The sequence below is a fragment of the Rhopalosiphum padi genome, chromosome 3 (assembly GCF_020882245.1).
Source record: "Rhopalosiphum padi isolate XX-2018 chromosome 3, ASM2088224v1, whole genome shotgun sequence".
Classification (NCBI taxonomy): Eukaryota; Metazoa; Arthropoda; class Insecta; order Hemiptera; family Aphididae; genus Rhopalosiphum; species Rhopalosiphum padi.
Window position 1 is genome coordinate 62,392,525 of NC_083599.1, and position 20,244 is coordinate 62,412,768.

Consider the following 20,244-nt stretch of genomic DNA (forward strand, 5'->3'; position numbering starts at 1 on the left):
TTCAATTATTAAGTCCAAACACATTATATGCCTTAAGAAGAAAAAACTTAGTAACATAAACAAATGGTGGGGCAACTTATATACTAGGTATTTAATTAATGACATTAAAAACTTAGTTTTATCATTGCAGATGTTTAAAAAAAAACAGAAATGGGTAGTTGTCATATTTTTTATGAGCAAAGATTATAGTGTTATACCTATTAATTGGCTTTTAGAGACAGAAATTGATAATTTATCTAGTAGTTCTATAAAGTATTGTTACTGGCCACCCTTCAGAGTTACTAGTATTCATTTAAAAGAGGCCACAGATCCAGATTCATCATGGCAACAATATCAAATTAATGTTGTTGGTGGTAACAAGACTTATGGTATGAAAAATAAAACAATTTTAATTGAATACTTTTATATAAATACTTAATTCTAATATAATATTAATAATTGTAATTGATTAGAATTGTTTACTGATTTCTTTTACATTTTGATTAAAACTGTTTTACATTTTTATACTCAACAATAATAATAAAATAATATATTATTGTTAGTATGTAGGTACTTTACTTTTAAATATAATTTATTTATTTTTATCAATAATATATAATATGTATACATGTTAGTTGGTAATTTCAATAAGGCTTGGTACAAATGATTAGAAGTGGAATCAACTGATACTGAAAATGTTTTAAATGATCCATTACTATAAAAAAAAAAAAAGAAAAAAAGAACTTTGACAGTAGTGATAGTGATATTGAAGGTATAAATATTACTATTTTATGTTTTATTTTTATTTCGTGTATTATAGCATACCTAACTATTATTTTATTTGATTTAATTTAAAGATTCTGGTTACACTGTTGTCTGTTATACCTAACATTCAAGGGTCATCAATGTTAGGAACTTTCCCTAATGGGTCATTGCAAACACCTTCAAAAGTCAATAGTAATTCTGTGTCATCAGCAGTAGCCTCCACATCCTACAAAGATAATAGTTACACAAATTTGGAACTTTAACATTGTTTGATTCAAATTCTATAGCATCTATGATGCAAGATTCAGATTACATGCATTCATTTTTAGCAAAAAAAAGAGAATCTTCAAATTCAGTATCACAGGTAAATACATTTGGGTTTTAATGTCTTTATCATAGTATTTACTAAACAAAATCTAATTATTATTATTATATACACAGAATGTAAAATCTATGGCATCTCAAAATCAACCCTTTCCAAATACTTATAGAGAATTCGTTTCAAGGTAAGATCATTTAAATATGCTTAATAAAAGTGACCAAACATAGTGTATTTAAAATTATTTTTTTAAAATTAATCTATATATCTATATAATTATCCTTAATAATATAGGTGCCTAAATCTAATTATTCTTATATCTGTATCATAACAAATTATTGACAAAGATAATTACAATTTGAAATTGGTGACTAATTTAAGTCCAATTCACTATTTATACATTAAACTTTTAAAGTGATTAAGATTGAAAAAACATACTTAATAATTTACATAATTTTATGTTATTTTAACGTTAATTATTATAAACACACTAAAATTAAATTATTAATACTTTTAATGATAAAATTAACAACTAGGTAATTGTGCAATGACTGTGCAATAATAGTTGAAAAATATTATATAACTTATTAACTAAAACATGTTTACATCATGAAATACATTATTATTTATGTATACTTAGTTTATCATAATTTTGTATTTATTTATAAGAAATGGGTATCAATCCCTGATAAAACTTTTATTACTTAATTATTAGTTTGTATAGTAGGTAAAGAGTAACAGTGTTATTCAATAATACAGAATTGTAATAAAATATCTATTTTTCTCTAACATTTAATATGGGTACTAAATGTGTTAGACAGAGCTGGTAGCTTGTACGTTTTTATTGTTCATCAGTTAAATCCTAAAGTCCCATCAAATTTTTGAGATTGGATTGGTTTTTTTTGTTTATTTATTTTTTTTGGTGAGCTTAAGCCCTGAGGTTTTAGGGCTCTAAGCCTCCCAAAATTGTTAAAATGTTAAACACCAACTAAGATATAATAAGTAGGTACATGAAGTATCTAAATTAGTGCTTATTAAAACTTAAAATACATAGACTAAAACCTACATATATTAAATTATATATAATAGACACTGCTGTGTATATATCATAACAAAGGCATATACAAGTCATATAATTAAGTGCTACACAATATTAAGCATCTCCTATAACTGAAAATAGTAATAGGTAATTTAATGATATGTATAGGTCATAGGTAGGTATCATATTTGATAGTTTTTTTTCCGCTCTTTTAGTTGATGCTTAATATGTATAGACTTATATAGACATGTTTATGATCAAAGTAGAGAACATAAATATTGGTGCTAAAAAAAATATGAAAAATAATAATAATAAGGTTGGTGTTCAATGTACATTTATCTATATCGTCTTGGGTCGGGTATAAAGCAGGCACGGGTCGTCAGTGGTTATCTAAACGTTGCGTCGGTGACAATACCGTAAAATTGCGACAGTCACCTCATTAGTGACAACAAGTGTACTCTTGTATTATTTTTTTATTATTATTAAAATATTATTTTAAATTATTATTATCCAATAAATTACAATATCATACAGTCCACTGGGTCTTTTTATGTGTTCAATTACATCTAAAGCCCAAACATTGGTCCAGACGAGCCGGATCGAATCGTGCGCGTCAATATTATTACACGCATTGTAATTTGATTTACAAATTCACGGTTGACTTAAAAGTTCAAGGAAGAAGATCAATAAAAAGCTTCAAAAAAGAAGACAGCATCAGGTAAGTGAGTCTCAATTTAACGCGTATTAAAATAAAAAGTGGCCTTTTCCATAAGTCTTATTAATTTGTCCTTGACTTAAAATAAATCTGTTAGGGAAATTATACTCTATATAAGTCTATATCCACAACATTATATCATTATAACATTAAAAACAGTAGATAGTGGGTAGAGGTCGATCACAATGGCCAACGATAATAATGAATTAGCGGTATACGTTCTACGTCGTGGTCAAATAAAAGGGCAGCTTACTCGGTTTCAAACATTTCTGGACGAGCCAAAGTCCAACGTTGCTACGCAATTAAGATTACGGGCTGAAAAGATACGCGAAGCATGGAGCGAATTTGATGCCATACAAAATAATATAGAGATATTAGATGTTAGTAATGAACAGGTACAATATAGGTCCACATTCGAAGACTTATACTATGATTTAATGTCACAAGTCGACGATAGATTAACGGGAAATAACGCGCCTGCGCAAGGCCAACAATTAACACAGGCTGATCAAGGGGAAGCTACAAAAAGTCACAATTTTTCATTTGTAAAACTTAAGCCACTCGAAATTCCTAAATTCACGGGAAAATTCGATGATTGGGTCACGTTTCATGATATATACTGTGCAATGATACATACAAATAATTCATTATCAGATATACAAAAAATTTTATTATTTAAGAAATGCGTTAGAAGGCGAAGCCACTTCGTTAATAAAAAATTTGGAAACGTCCTCATCGAACTATGCAATTGCGTGGAAAATAATTACCACAAGATATAATAATACACGTATGTTGATACAAACGCATACGAAACGTATTTTTTATTTAGAACCAATCAATAAAGAATCGGCAATTAACTGATTCACTAAACGGACATATGCAAGCATTAAAAGCTCTAAATCACGATCCGTACAAGTGTTCAAAATATATTTAAAGTACCTAATGAAAGTTTTAATTTCAAGTTTAGTTATACATATTATCAAATATTCAAATCTATTTTTACACTACAATCAATGACAAAATAAATGCAATATCTTTATTTTTATAATGTTTAATGTTTAAAAAAATGTAATCCAAACTTTTGTCTTGTAGATAAAACTTAATATAATATAATAAAGGTTTTAGGGCTCTAAGCCTCCCAAAATTGTTAAAATGTTAAACACAAACTAAGATATAATAAGTAGGTACATGAAGTATCTAAATTAGTGCTTATTAAAACTTAAAATACATAGACTAAAACCTACATATATTAAATTATATATAATAGACACTGCTGTGTATATATCATAACAAAGGCATATACAAGTCATATAATTAAGTGCTACACAATATTAAGCATCTCCTATAACTGAAAATAGTGATAGGTAATTTAATGATATGTATAGGTCATAGGTAGGTATCATATTTGATAGTTTTTTTTCCGCTCTTTTAGTTGATGCTTAATATGTCACCTCATTAGTGACAATAAGTGTACTCTTGTATTAATTTTTTATTATTATTAAAATATTATTTTAAATTATTATTATCCAATAAATTACAATATCAAACAGTCCACTGGGTCTTTTTATGTGTTCAATTACATCTAAAGCCCAAACAGTTGGTATAATCCCTGGCACTGGATTCGACAACAGGTTTGGATTCTAACCATCTGTCGACCTGACTGACATCACCGCCGTCATTTGTGAAGTGTGTTAAACAGGTACTTACCGAAATTCATACATAGCAATAACAGTACGCCGTAGATGAACTTCATTTCGGAATGTCAACAGTAATAACGAGATATATATTAATAAACTTAATTGTCTTTCACGGAAAGGGATTTAGAAATATGAAAATTATTGTTAGTTTGAACAAAAAAGACACGAAGAAACAATATGTCTAGCCAACTAGCGTTTGCCGTAATGGCGTAATGATAAATGCTGTTCGAGTAAGCAGGGCGCAGACTAGGTGTGTTGTTTTTGCTTTTACCGAGATTTAAGGTTAAGCAGTATTTCCAAAAAAATGAATCACAGTAATTCGTAAATTATCGGTGAAAATACTGTATTTAGAACGTTATTCCAGGCCCATAAACGATCACTTAAAATTTGAAGCGCCTTTTGAATGATTCAGTGGTTCATGACTGATCCCACGAATTTGAGTAAACAATAAATTTATTGAATTTTCAATCGGCAATAATGAGCTTTTTAATATTGTGAAAATTGATTAAATGACTTAGATTTGGACGATAAACGATTTACAACTAATGATGATGAGCAATTCACGAAATTATAGACATTGGTTTGAGATTTTAATCTTCTGTCTTCGCCTAAGATCCCACGACTTTAGATGCTTGAATTTTTACTTTGAAGTTCACTAAATGTAGATATTAAATGAAAAAACTCGTACTAATATTTTATACATTTTAATATATATTTAAATAAACTAGTGATGGGTCGAACTGTTCGAATCTCGAACCGAACCGAACCGAACCCTTGATGTTCGGTTCGGTTCGAAATTCGAACTCGGCACGAAAAAAATTCGAACCGAACTATCAAACATCTTTTACTGTTCGAAAATCGAACTTGAAAATATTTGTCGAACCTGACTTACTGACCACGATAGTTCAGAGACCAAATATTTGTACAATTCTTCAAAATTTATTTAAAAAAAATAAAAATTGATAATCATTTTTTAGAAATAATTAGACTATTGGCGATAGAAAGTTATAAACTGTAACAGGCACCTTATGTATCATTTATAATAATAATGATAAAAAATATTGAGTTCGAGTTCGAGTTCGACTTAAAATGATTCTAGGTTCGTTTCGGTTCGGTTCGGTAGAAAATATGAAGGTTCGGTTCGGTTCGAGTTCGAAAAAATAATTTAAAGTTCGGTTCAAGTTCGGTTCGATTTAAAAAATCAGAGTTCGACCCATCACTAAAATAAACTTAAAAACACTTCCAATGTAATCTTAAACAAACCCAACAATAAAAAGGGTTAATTAGTGGCTAATTTTGTCAATATCTGAAGAAACTGTTTTGATATTGACGAATCTTTATCAAGTATAGATTTTAGTAAAAATTATAAAATATTGGGTACAATTATTGTTTGTTTTTAAATATTGTACCAACACCTGTCTATTATGGAACCCCTGCGTGATACTATAATATCCTCCATGAAATAATCTATGCATTTTACCATTTCTTCCAAGGCAGGGTTAGACAAAACCCTGCTTATCGCTTTCGGGCTTCGGAGTAGTATCATACAGTTATAGCAAGACTAGATATTTATTTAATATGATAAGTTCATTATTCGACAGTTTAGTATTGCAGTCTGCAGGCTTTTGAGAGTGTTTAATAATAGTTTATTTAATACCTCGTGTTTTGTGTACTCATTTCGTTGGAATAAATTCAAATTCTTTTTATATCAGTATCGTTTACATTATAAAAATATTATTTATTGTTACATTTTTAATAATGGAAGCGTTAAAAAATCATAACCAACTTTTTGATTTACTACCGAATGAAGTAATTGTAAACACATTTACCTTTGTAGACGCAGACACACTTTTCGATTGCAGACTTGTGTGTAAACGATAGAAAGAACTTATAGACGAATATGCATTTCAAGAAAAAGCTGTTCGAAAAAACGAGTTTATGAATGATGGCCGAGGGTACCACAGTTTCTCACAAATCAATTCAAATGACATTAGAAAACTGGATTTACCGTGGTACGTGTTTTACGCGATAATCAAGTATGATCCATTCAACAGAAATTTGGTGAAAAACCACTGTGGGCAGGGTAAGTAGAAAATAAATTATATACCAGGTATATACCTGTTTCTTATAAAAATGTAAAATAATTTATACAATCTCATGATAACTATTTTATTATATATAGACGGATTGAACCATTGGGGAAATGTTACTAATACATTATGGTCTATGCCTGGCGATTTTGATATGTTTAACTTTGTTGACATGTCGTGTATTCAACAAATACTACAGGATAAGTGTCATGTTTTATCTGATCCAGATTTTGATGGACATACAAGTTGTTTTGCTATAGATTTTCAGTATTTACGAACAATAGATCAAAAAATTATTTTAAAAGATTATGGTTTAAATGAAATCTTGATGAAAACTCTTCGACCTAAAATTTCATTTAGTGCATGGTACTGATACTTATATTTAAAATATTTTCTGTATATCACATAAAAAAATTAATATTTTACAGGTATTATAGAGATAATAGACAACATATCATTTATACGTTACGCGCCACTGTTCACAGTAGAACAATCATAGGCTTATGTGATAATATTGATACTGGTCTACAAACGGAATTTGGATGGAATAAAGTTTGTATGATAACACCTATTCTAAACTAATATTTTAAAAGATTCTAACAAAACTATCATTAAATATTATTTTTTAGGTTTCAAATTCATTTGACACTCGAGGCGATGAAACTAACTTAATTCTACATCATTCTATAATGGACTCAAGGTTTTCATATTCAATGACCAATTTTAAAATGTCCTGCTCCGTAGTTAAAATTCCGCTACCAATAAAATATAAAAATGTTAACTCTTACATGTATATCTAAATATATTTTAATGTTTTACATTTTAAGTTGATTTGTTATTATTTTTAAACATTATATTGTATATTTATTATTTTAAATATTGTTTATTACTTATTTGTCACTTTTAGTAATCTTTTACACAGTAGAATTAATAAATTTATTTTTATAATTTGTGTGCTGTAATTTGTGAGATTTTTAATTTTGTATTTAACCTTTTTCAAATTCACAAAATATTATAAAACAAAGACATTACAATAAACATATAGGTTCTAGCTATTTTATAATAAACGAATACATTAAAGGTATAGTATGGTTATACTAGATGATGTATATTATCAAAATCTTAATATTTATTTTATTTTGAACATGGATTTATGCAAAGACTATTAGTTTTTAACTATAACATATTCATAATATGTATATAAGATCAAACAATATATTGTGATTGTTTATCTTGTTGATGAAAATAAAAGAATAAAAAAGTAAAAGTGTATATAGTTTAGACCGGCAAGTAAATTTTGTAGTTTACGTCATATCTATTTAACCTAATGACGGCAGAGTAAGTTTAATAATTAATAACATATTTATTCTATGTACCTATAGTTATTAATTACTCATCAATTCTGAAACAAAATAAAATGATTTTAATAGAATAAAATATATTATCAAAGTAAACCAAAAGTGAATTATGCAAACATTTTAAACAACTTTTTGGACCCAACTAGTCACAGAAGTATACTGATTAGGTAGATAAATTTAACACTGTCTATTGCCTAAACCACCTAATTTACAATTCAAACTGTTTTTACATTGTAACTTATTGTATATTATACATTTATTTTTACATAATAGACAATAGTTTATATTTATCCAAATTAATTAGTAAAATTATTGACTTCTGTTAGAAATTTATCATTTAATATTAATATTGATAGGAAGTTATACTTCTTATTCAAATAAAGTATATCCAAGATTAATTATATTAACATTTATCTATATAATATGTATATAATTTAATATGATAACATGAAATTGTTAGTGAAAATATGGCCAATTCATATACATAATACATATTACCTAATACCTATTGATAATAAAAAAATAATTAAATCACATATTTGATGTACATATAGATTAAATCCATTAGACTTATATCAGAATCTATACAATGTATACGGATATATAAAGAATATACTGAGATTGTATTCTACGATTTACTGATAATTAGTTAATGAAGGGTATATTATACAATAATACATTTTATAAGTCAAGCGGTTCTTATAAAAGTAATTTTAAAACTATTTTTCTTTGGTATAATTAAAAATAAATATTAATATTCTGATTCTAAATTTGAACTAGTAGTACAAAGTAAATGTAATAACATTCCTACTTTTAAAAATTAGTTTAATACATTTTATGAATACATACCAAATACCTATATGATAAATGTATATATATATATAATAATTAAGTAATAAATTTTATGAGTAACCTTTTAAATTAGGTATTTAAAAAAAATGGATACTGATTTTAGTGTTGTTAACAGTTCACAAATGCATTACAGATATCGGAACTATATCTAAACATCAGTTTCAGAGGCGCATAAAAATAAATTACAATTACTACATAATAATCCAACAATAACTAAACATTCTAATATTCAGTCTTCATCACAAGTATGTTTTAAAATAAAAATATTTCTTGTATATTATACATACAAGACATAAGTATATGTTTTTAGGTAACAAATTCTCACACTATTAAAAGTGTTTTCTGATGAAGAAATTAATTCCACAAATTGTATTGAAGCATGCAATACTAATACTATGAATATTTTAACTAATAATGTGCAGACTAATCAAAAACAAAGTTTCATTGCAAGAAATAGGTATATTTAAATCTATTTTTACCTAATAATTTTTAAAAATTATAAAGTATATTAACTTTAATTTTTTAGAATTTTTCTGAAGATGTACAGCCCATTGAAGACTGTGCAACTAGTCCGATTAAAGATAAAAACAATGATTTAGTAGAACATCTTTGAAAATGGGCAGTGCCGTTTAACGTATCTCATGTGTGTGCTAATGAAATGCTGAAAATTGTATATCTAAATATATTTTAATGTTTTACATTTTAAGTTACTTAAAAAGTACATAGAACTAAAATATTGTTGATTTGTTATTATTTTTAAACATATTATACATTATATTTTATACATATTATTTTAAATATTGTTAATTACTTATTTGTCACCTTTAGTAATTTTTTGCACAGTAGTATTACTAAATTTATTTTTATAATTCGTGCGCAATAATATTATGATAATAAATTGTTGTATGATTTATGTGACATGTTATTCGTAAAAATTAGTTCAACCTACCATTTTATTAATAGAGAAATAAATTATAGGTACTATAAATATAATACCTTTAGAAATGTAGATTTTTAGTTTCTTAAATGTTATTTTATCATGTGTATGCAGACAACAAAAAAAATAACATTGAAAATCAATAGGTATAGACGTATATTCATTGCTCCGTTTAAAAGTTTAATAATGTGTAATATATTTTTTATTAATGTCCATCAATTGTTACAACCTAATAAACATAGGTATTTAGCAGGTATATTAATGTTGTAACCACCTTTGCAAAATCGATCGTTTTATGAAAAGATGACCATTGCATGACATTTATTTTATGATTTTTTTACAGTAATATATTTATAAATATTTTTTTAAACGGTCACTTTTTCATTAAATGGTCAGTCCAATTTAATATTGTGTAATTTTTTTCACAATGCGGTCGTTTACTTAGTTTACAGAAATACAACATTTATCAATTTTATTATTCCAATCATTGATATATTGTTTTTGAATTGAAAAATATAAAAGTTAAATGTACATGATTAAAACATTCAGCACCTATAACTAGAATCAAACAGCAGCTTGCTTGGCCAATTGAGCACGATGATATTTAATCACAGACAGGAGGGCATTCTGGTAATAGTGCTTCTGTAACACAAAAAAATATTATAATATGTTAATTGTCAAAAAATTAAATTGTGTTAATGTCAAATTATGAAATGAACAAAAATTAAAAATTGTATTTAAAATCTTTTCATATTGCCTAGTATAAAACTTAAGCTAATAAAATTGAAAAGCAATTGATTTTCTGTATAATATGTTTATGTAAACAATATTTACCATAAACATTAATTGTCATTTCGGTACTTCCTAATACATTTGACGCACTGCAGGTATAATAACCATATTGATGATTATTAATTGTGATAATTTGTAAATTAGTATCCGATATTTCGTCTGAAGTAGTAGAATGTGATATACTAAATGTTAAACAAAAATCACATTAAATTTCACTTCAACAATAAAAATAATCAAGATTAATGAGTATACCTGTAATGTTTATTATTGTGTATTTCTATTCCATTATATAACCAAGCAATAGCTGGTTGAGGATACGCCTCAATATGGCATACAAGATCTAAGTTAGCACGTAAAACTTGTCCCAAACTAGTATAAAGAACAGTGATTATTGGTGCAAATTCTACCTCTATGGAAATTCTACGTCTGGCACCTTTTCCAACACCATTTTCAGCGACACAGTAATAGGTTCCACGATCTTCTTTTGTTATAGCAGGCATTTTCAAAATGTTACCTCTAGAAGATGAAATGTATGCTTAATTTATGTAATTATTTGTATATAAATTATGTTTAAATTAATGTTTGACTTGTTTATATTGTATTTTCTATTATTTTTGGTACCTATACATTGATGCACCTATTGATAAAATTGCATTGTTAGCTCGCCTCCAGGAAATTCTTGGACTAGGATACCCACCAGCATAACATTCAAGTTGCACTAGTTGACCTTCTTTTACAACAAATGATCTTGTCGAGTTATCATAAATAAATGGGGGTCTACGCACTATTAACTCGGTATAAGCGGATATTTTGTGGTTAATCCCAATTACCACATCGCAGCGATAGACACTGGCATCGGTTTCCTGAATATCATTAATCTGAAAATATATATTATTTCCATACTTAATTGTTATTAAATAGGCACATGGTGCTTATAATTTTTTTTTTAATTGTATTATTATATCTCTAGTTACTTGTAATATGTATCGATTGCTATTCATGTCCTGTCTCAATGATAATCTTGGATCATTGACAATAAGTTTGTTTCCAGATGAGAGTGCAATAGATTCAGAACTTTCTTTGTTAACTTTAATCCATAAAACATTGAAATCCTTGCTATTTAAGGCTGTACATGCCATTTCTGCTGCTCCGCCAATATCTTTTACAAGTTTTTGTGTAATATGTGTTATAACTGGTGTTCTTTGAGAATAAGCTAAAGATAAAATTTTAAAATATTTGTTATTAATTAGATTATGCAACATTTAATAACTAAGAGTAGGTGTACATTGTATTCATTTTAAAAACACAGACAATTTTAATTCAGCAGAATCTATATTGTATTGTTGGTTTTAATAATACAGTAGTTATTTTACCTACCATCACCTTAAAGGTAAAAATATTAAACATATTGTCTAGTGGATTTTTTTGAAATTTTAATTTAAAGCAAGTTATAATAATATGTAAAATACAAAAAATTAAAAATTAAGCCTTTAAATTTGATAAAAAATATTCTTGATTACAAATTGAATTTACCTAATTCCTTAAAGCTATAGCTTGTGTTAGAAATAGGGAGTTATAATAATTACTAAATATTAAGTATTATTGATGAAATATATACTTCAATAAAATGAATTTATATTTTATTATCTTTGAATTTTTTTTTTGTCTTCTTAACGCGTTATTAATTTTAGAATAAATAGTTAAATCTGGTAATTATTAGACACCTGTTGATTCATGCTCTATCCTATTAGAAATAAAATCATAATACGTATATATAAAAAATACATTTTAAACTTTGGTTTTTAATACTTTCAAAAAACTGTGGTATGCTTATTATAAATATGTTTATATTTTATTATTTTGATATTTAAAATAATATACTGAAGATGTTCTTACACAGTTACATCGTTAAAACTGAACAACAAGAAATCACAGTTTTTATAAATAAAAACCATTAAAAGTTGCATTTAGTTTTTAGTTTAGTTCTTTTTTTCTAACAAATAGTAAATTTACATTCTGCAGAATTAATTTTGTGTTGTTAATAATTGTATTAAAATCAATACTATAATCTGAATAATATAAACATAAAATATTATGATAAATAGCTGTAGCCAGTTTTATTTTAGGAAATTTAATTACAAAATTATATTTACATAATATATTTATTATGTTTAAAACCTAATACATTTGTATGAGATATGTCACTGTTTAAAATTAGAATCTTTTTGTTTCTAATTTTCTATTTATTGGTTCTCTAATATCTAATTTACTTAAAAGTTCCAAAATATTCTTTTTACTCTCTTGCATCCTTTAATATTCCTTAATAGAGTGCAAAATACTATATTAATTATATAAAAAGACAAGCGAATTATGAGATATGGATAAGGTTATCACCTTTCAAATTCAAATTTAATAAATTTGATGGGATTCATTTCATAAATTCTTGTATATTTGTATATTATAAAATACAATTAATCGTTTAATTTTTCTCAAATTTATTATTATATATTGTTTAATAATCGAACTTTTTATAAAGTATATTATTGTATTATTGAGCTCAGCCTGTACAATTTAAATAAATAAGGATGAAAAAATTGTTTTATGCATTGAATATGTATTAACATTTCATAGTATATACAAAATGAAAAGTATTGAACAAAACGTAAAAATTAAAAATATTAAAATAGAATCATTTCTGTCATCAGACGCACAGCAACTAGGACATTTGAAAACATATTACATTTATTTAAACATTACTTATTATAAAAACACTAAAATTAAATTATTAATACTTTTAATGATAAAATTAACAACTAGGTAATTGTGCAATGACTGTGCAATAATAGTTGAAAAATATTATATAACTTATTAACTAAAACATGTTTACATCATGAAATACATTATTATTTATGTATACTTAGTTTATCATAATTTTGTATTTATTTATAAGAAATGGGTATCAATCCCTGATAAAACTTTTATTACTTAATTATTAGTTTGTATAGTAGGTAAAGAGTAACAGTGTTATTCAATAATACAGAGTTGTAATAAAATAATCTATTAATATTAAAATGTCAAAAAATTATGTATGAGTGTAAAATATCTATTTTTCTCTAACATTTAATATGGGTACTAAATGTATTAGACAGAGCTGGTAGCTTGTACGTTTTTATTGTTCATCAGTTAAATCCTAAAGTCCCATCAAATTTTTGAGATTGGATTGGTTTTTTTTGTTTATTTATTTTTTTTTGGTGAGCTTAAGCCCCGAGGTTTTAGGGCTCTAAGCCTCCCAAAATTGTTAAAATGTTAAACACCAACTAAGATATAATAAGTAGGTACATGAAGTATCTAAATTAGTGCTTATTAAAACTTAAAATACATAGACTAAAACCTACATATATTAAATTATATATAATAGACACTGCTGTGTATATATCATAACAAAGGCATATACAAGTCATATAATTAAGTGCTACACAATATTAAGCATCTCCTATAACTGAAAATAGTGATAGGTAATTTAATGATATGTATAGGTCATAGGTAGGTATCATATTTGATAGTTTTTTTTCCGCTCTTTTAGTTGATGCTTAATATGTCACCTCATTAGTGACAATAAGTGTACTCTTGTATTAATTTTTTATTATTATTAAAATATTATTTTAAATTATTATTATCCAATAAATTACAATATCAAACAGTCCACTGGGTCTTTTTATGTGTTCAATTACATCTAAAGCCCAAACAGTTGGTATAATCCCTGGCACTGGATTCGACAACAGGTTTGGATTCTAACCATCTGTCGACCTGACTGACATCACCGCCGTCATTTGTGAAGTGTGTTAAACAGGTACTTACCGAAATTCATACATAGCAATAACAGTACGCCGTAGATGAACTTCATTTCGGAATGTCAACAGTAATAACGAGATATATATTAATAAACTTAATTGTCTTTCACGGAAAGGGATTTAGAAATATGAAAATTATTGTTAGTTTGAACAAAAAAGACACGAAGAAACAATATGTCTAGCCAACTAGCGTTTGCCGTAATGGCGTAATGATAAATGCTGTTCGAGTAAGCAGGGCGCAGACTAGGTGTGTTGTTTTTGCTTTTACCGAGATTTAAGGTTAAGCAGTGTTTCCAAAAAAATGAATCACAGTAATTCGTAAATTATCGGTGAAAATACTGTATTTAGAACGTTATTCCAGGCCCATAAACGATCACTTAAAATTTGAAGCGCCCTTTGAATGATTCAGTGGTTCATGACTGATCCCACGAATTTGAGTAAACAATAAATTTATTGAATTTTCAATCGGCAATAATGAGCTTTTTAATATTGTGAAAATTGATTAAATGACTTAGATATGGACGATAAACGATTTACAACTAATGATGATGAGCAATTCACGAAATTATAGACATTGGTTTGAGATTTTAATCTTCTGTCCTCGCCTATGATCTAAAGTTCTAAGTATAGAATTGAGTAAAAATTATAAAATATTGAGTACAATTATTATTTGTTTTTAAATATTGCACCAACACCTGTTGCTATCTATTATGGTACCCCTGGGCGATACTATATTATCCTCCATGTAATAATCTATGCTTTTTACCTTTTCTTCCAAGACAGGGTTAGACAAAGCAATGCTTATCGATTTCGGGGTTCGGGGTAGTATCATACAGTTATAGCATGACTAGGTATTTATTTAATATGATAAGTTCATTATTCGACAGTTTAGTATTGCAGTCTGCAGGCTTTTGAGAGTGTTTAATAATTGTTTATTTAATACCTCGTGTTTTGTGTACTCCTTTCGTTGGAATAAATTCAAATTCTTTTTATATCAGTATCGTTTACATTATAAAAATATTATTTATTATTACATTTTTAATAATGGAAGCGTTAAAAAATCATTACCAACTTTTTGATTTACTACCGAATGAAGTAATTGTAAACACATTTACCTTTGTAGACGCAGACACACTTTTCGATTGCAGACTTGTGTGTAAACGATGGAAAGAACTTCTAGACGAATATGCATTTCAAGAAAAAGCTGCTCGAGAAAACGAGTTTATGAATGATGGCCGAGGGTACCACAGTTTCTCACAAATCAATTCAAATGACATTAGAAAACTGGATTTACCGTGGTACGTGTTTTACGCGATAATCAAGTATGATCCATTCAACAGAAATTTGGTGAAAAACCACTGTGGGCAGGGTAAGTAGAAAATAAATTATATACCAGGTATATACCTGTTTCTTATAAAAATGTAAAATAATTTATACAATCTCATGATGACTATTTTATTATATATAGACGGATTGAACCATTGGGGAAATATTACTAATACATTATGGTCTATGCCTGGCGATTTTGATATGTTTAACTTTGTTGATATGTCGTGTATTCAACAAATACCACAGGATATGTGTCATGTTTTATCTGATCCAGATTTTGATGGACATACAAGTTGTTTTGCTATAGATTTTCAGTATTTACGAACAATAGATCAAAAAATTATTTTTAAAGATTATGGTTTAAATGAAATCGTGATAAAAACTCTTCGACCTAAAATTTTATTTAGTGCATGGTACTGATACTTATATTTAAAATATTTTCTGTATATCTATCACATAAAAAAATTAATATTTTGCAGGTATTATAAAGATAATAGACAACATAACAGTTATACGTTACGCGCCACTGTTCACAATAGAACAAATGAAATCATAGGTTTATGTGATAATAAAGATACTGATCTACAAATGGAATTTGGATGGAATAAAGTTTGTATAACACCTATTCTAAACTAATATTTTAAAAGATTCTAACAAAACTATCATTAAATATTATTTTTTAGGTTTCAAATTCGTTAGACACTCGAGGCGATGAAACTTCCTTAATTCTACATCATTCTATTATGGACTCAAGGTTTTCATATTCAAGTACCAATTTTAAAATATCCTGCTCCGTAGTTAAAATTCCGCTACCAATAAAATATAAAAATGTTAATTCTTACATGCATATCTAAAAGTGTATATCTAAATATATTTTAATGTTTTACATTTTAAGTTACTTATAAAGTACATATAACTAAAGTATTGTTGATTTGTTATTATTTTTTATCATTATATTGTATATATATTATTTTAAATATTGTTTATTACTTATTTGTCACTTTTAGTAATCTTTTACACAGTAGAATTATTAAATTTATTTTTATAATTTGTGTGCTGTAATTTGTGAGATTTTTAATTTTGTATTTAATCTTTTTCAAATTCACAAAATATTATAAAACAAAGACATTACAATAAACATATAGGTTCTAGCTATTTTATAATAAAGGAATACATTAATGGTATAGTATGGTTATACTAGCTGCCCTATATTATCAAAATTTTAATATTTATTTTTATTTTGAATATGAATTTATGCAAAGACCATTAGTTTTTAACTACTACATATTCGTAATAGGTATATAAGTTCAAACAATATATTGTAATTTTTTAATTTTGTTGATGAAAATAAATGAATAAAAAGGTAAAAATGTATATAATTTAATCTATAGATCTGCAATTAAATTTTGTAGTATACGGTATATCTATTTAACCTAAGGACGTCAGAGTTAGTATAATAACATATTTATTCTATGTACCTATAATTATTAATTACTCATAAATTCTGAAAAAAAAATAAAATGATTTTAATAGAATATAATATAATATCAATGTAAACCAAAAGTGAATTATTATTCATTATTCAAACTGTTTTTACATTGTAACTTATTTTATATTTTACATTTATTTTTACATTATAGTTTATATTTATCCAAATTAATTAGTAAAATCATTGACTTGTGTTGTTATAAATTTATCTTATAATATTAATATTGATAGGAACTAAGAAGGTATACTTCTTATTCAAATAAAGTATATCCAAGAATAATTATATTTACATATATCTATATAATATATTAATATGTATATATATGGAAAATATTTATATTTAATTTAATATGATTACATGAAATTGTTAGTCAAAATATGGCCAATTCATATACATATTACCTATTACCTAATACCTATTGATAATAAAAAAATAATTAAATCTCATACTTGGATGTACATATAGATTAAATCCATTAGACTTTTATCAGAATCTATACAATGTATATATATATATATATTATAAAGAATATGTGATTTATGTTTTGCACTAATATCATATAACGTTTGAACGTTCATTATAGGTATAGTATGTTATGTAAAAAAATAAATATTACAGAACGGTATTATATTCAAATTAATAATATATTATTTATACTTATGACGTATCACATAAGACAATGAAAGGTAGGTATGTTTAGTATATACCAGTGTTATGTCATATCAATTTTATAAATCATAAGGTTTGTCTCAACATTTAAAAGTAGGCCTATGGTTGTTACATACTTTTATGTAAGGAGGAATTCATATTTTGTTCAAACAAATTTATGAAGAATTGATAGCTAATCGTATGATGAACAAGAGACTTTGTAAAAAAAATTGATAGTTTAAAAGATGATGTTAAAAAGTTTGCCAGTCAAATGGTACCAACATTAGGTTTTTCAAATAATACTGAAGATGTGTAATTTATATCACAGTTTCTATTGTCATCTAAAGAAAGTATTATTGAATGTGAAAAAGTGTTACAGATTGATTGTAATATTAAAGAGAAATTGGTACATTAATAAAATAATCTATTTATATAATTTATTCTTAAAATTGTAATTTATTGAGATAGTTCTGAATAAATTATGTTAACAGAAAAATGTTTTTTTCAATTGGCGGTAATGATGATAAGACACATCTTCGACATATTTTATCCAAAACATTTAGTAACAAATTTGCTATTGACTATTCTTGGACTGGAAGGGCTTTTGAAAAAGATATCACAAAATTCAAAATCAAAGATTTACTGATAATTAATTTAATGAAGGGTATATTATATAATAATACATTTTATGTGTTTTAAGCGGTTCTTATAAAAGTAATTTTAAAACTATTTTTCTTTGGTATAATTAAAAATAAATATTAATAATCTGATTCTAAATTTGAACTAGTAGTACAAAGTTGGTTTAGAACTACTAATACTCGATATGACAGGACAAAGTAAATGTAATAACATTCCTACTTTTAAAAATTAGTTTAATACATTTTGTGAATACATACTAAATACCTATATGATAAATGTATATATATATATATATATATATAAATAATCGCCAAAATCTCAAACATCTGGAGTTGAGTTAAGTTCAGCAAGCTCAATGGAAAAAATATTGTTGAGTTAACTAAATCTGTATCTTTTATGAGTTCAAAATTTGACGATTTTAGTAATAAAATTGATTATCTAGTTAGTGAATTAAAAAATATTAAGATTGTCAATGAGAAAATTATCACTGAAAATAAAAGATTATCTGATGAAGTTGCGGTTTTGAAATTTAAAATAGATGAAATAGAACAACACAATTTAGGAATTACTGTGGAAATATCAGGTATTCCTAAAACAACCAATGAAGATTGTTTTTTGATTGTTAACGAAATTGGGAAAAAAACAAATACGGAGTTGGAGGTACTTGAAGCAAATAGAATTAACTTTTTAAATTCTAAGCAAAATATTATTCTTGCAAAATTAGATACACTTGATATGCGAAAAAAATTAATCAGGAATGTAAAATCTATGAAAATAACAGCTGATAAAATTCATAATAAATGGCCGGCAGAAAAAATTTTCGTTAATGAACGTATTACCAAATCAAAGCGAGCACTTTTTGCTCAAACAAGATCTGCCGCGAAAAATAAACAATATAAATTCGTCTGGTTATCAAATTCGGATATTCTTGTGAGAAAAGACGAAAAATCCAAAATAGCTAAAATTAAATCATCTCAAGACATCGAGAACTTATAGTAAGTTAGTATGTATGTCAATGTATGTAAATCTAATATTTTAATTATGTAAAATATGTTTAATTTTGATGATATCTAAATGTTAATAATGTAAATTGCTCTTATATTGATTCTATAACTGACATTTTAATTCCTAATAATAATCTCTCTATTTTTCAATTAAATATTAGTAGTATAAATGCTCATATAAATGATCTTACGGCATTACTTAGTACAGTAAAATACTTTTTTAGTATTATTGTCTTATGTGGTGAAACATTGCTCATTCGTGATTTTGAATTTAAATTAAATGGCTATAAAACCATCAACTCTGTTGGAACTTTTAATAAAAGTGATGGTGTTACTATCTTTATCAAAGATTCTCTAAATATAGTACAAATTGATAAACAAGTTTTATTAAATTGTAATTCTATGCAGCTTATAATTAAAGTTGACGACCTTATTTTTTCATTAATTTGTATACATAGATCTCCTAATGATGACCTTGATAATTTTATTATTGGCTTAGTCTTATTTTTATCTCAAATAAAAAATATATTTTTAAGTATTTTTGTGGCGATATTAATATAAATATTTTAAAAAATTAAAATAAAAGCAGTGATTATTTAAATATTATGGCTAGAAATGGTTACCTACCTTGTATTAATAATTTTACTAGAGTAACAAATTTTTCGGGATCTTGCATTGATCATATTTTTATCAAAAACATTAAAATTAATAAAGTTAATTCATATATACTAAGACGCGATA

The 20,244-nt window shown here is 25.8% G+C and overlaps 1 protein-coding gene and 1 pseudogene across 1 annotated transcript in view; one reads left to right on the top strand and one right to left on the bottom strand.

The window, feature by feature from the left end:
• LOC132927554 (uncharacterized) overlaps positions 1 to 20,244 on the top strand; it is a 23,130-nt pseudogene continuing 2,886 nt past the window's right edge.
• Positions 10,085 to 20,244, bottom strand: part of LOC132927555 (lachesin-like) — a 20,837-nt gene continuing 10,677 nt past the window's right edge. Inside the window, exons 2-6 of the mRNA XM_060992102.1 lie at positions 11,518 to 11,756; positions 11,165 to 11,421; positions 10,796 to 11,059; positions 10,586 to 10,725; positions 10,085 to 10,393 (exon numbers count right to left, since the gene is read on the bottom strand). Of these exons, the coding sequence (XP_060848085.1) occupies positions 10,356 to 10,393; positions 10,586 to 10,725; positions 10,796 to 11,059; positions 11,165 to 11,421; positions 11,518 to 11,682 (864 nt within the window). The 5' untranslated portion in view covers positions 11,683 to 11,756 and the 3' untranslated portion in view covers positions 10,085 to 10,355. The remainder of the gene's footprint in view (positions 10,394 to 10,585; positions 10,726 to 10,795; positions 11,060 to 11,164; positions 11,422 to 11,517; positions 11,757 to 20,244) is intronic.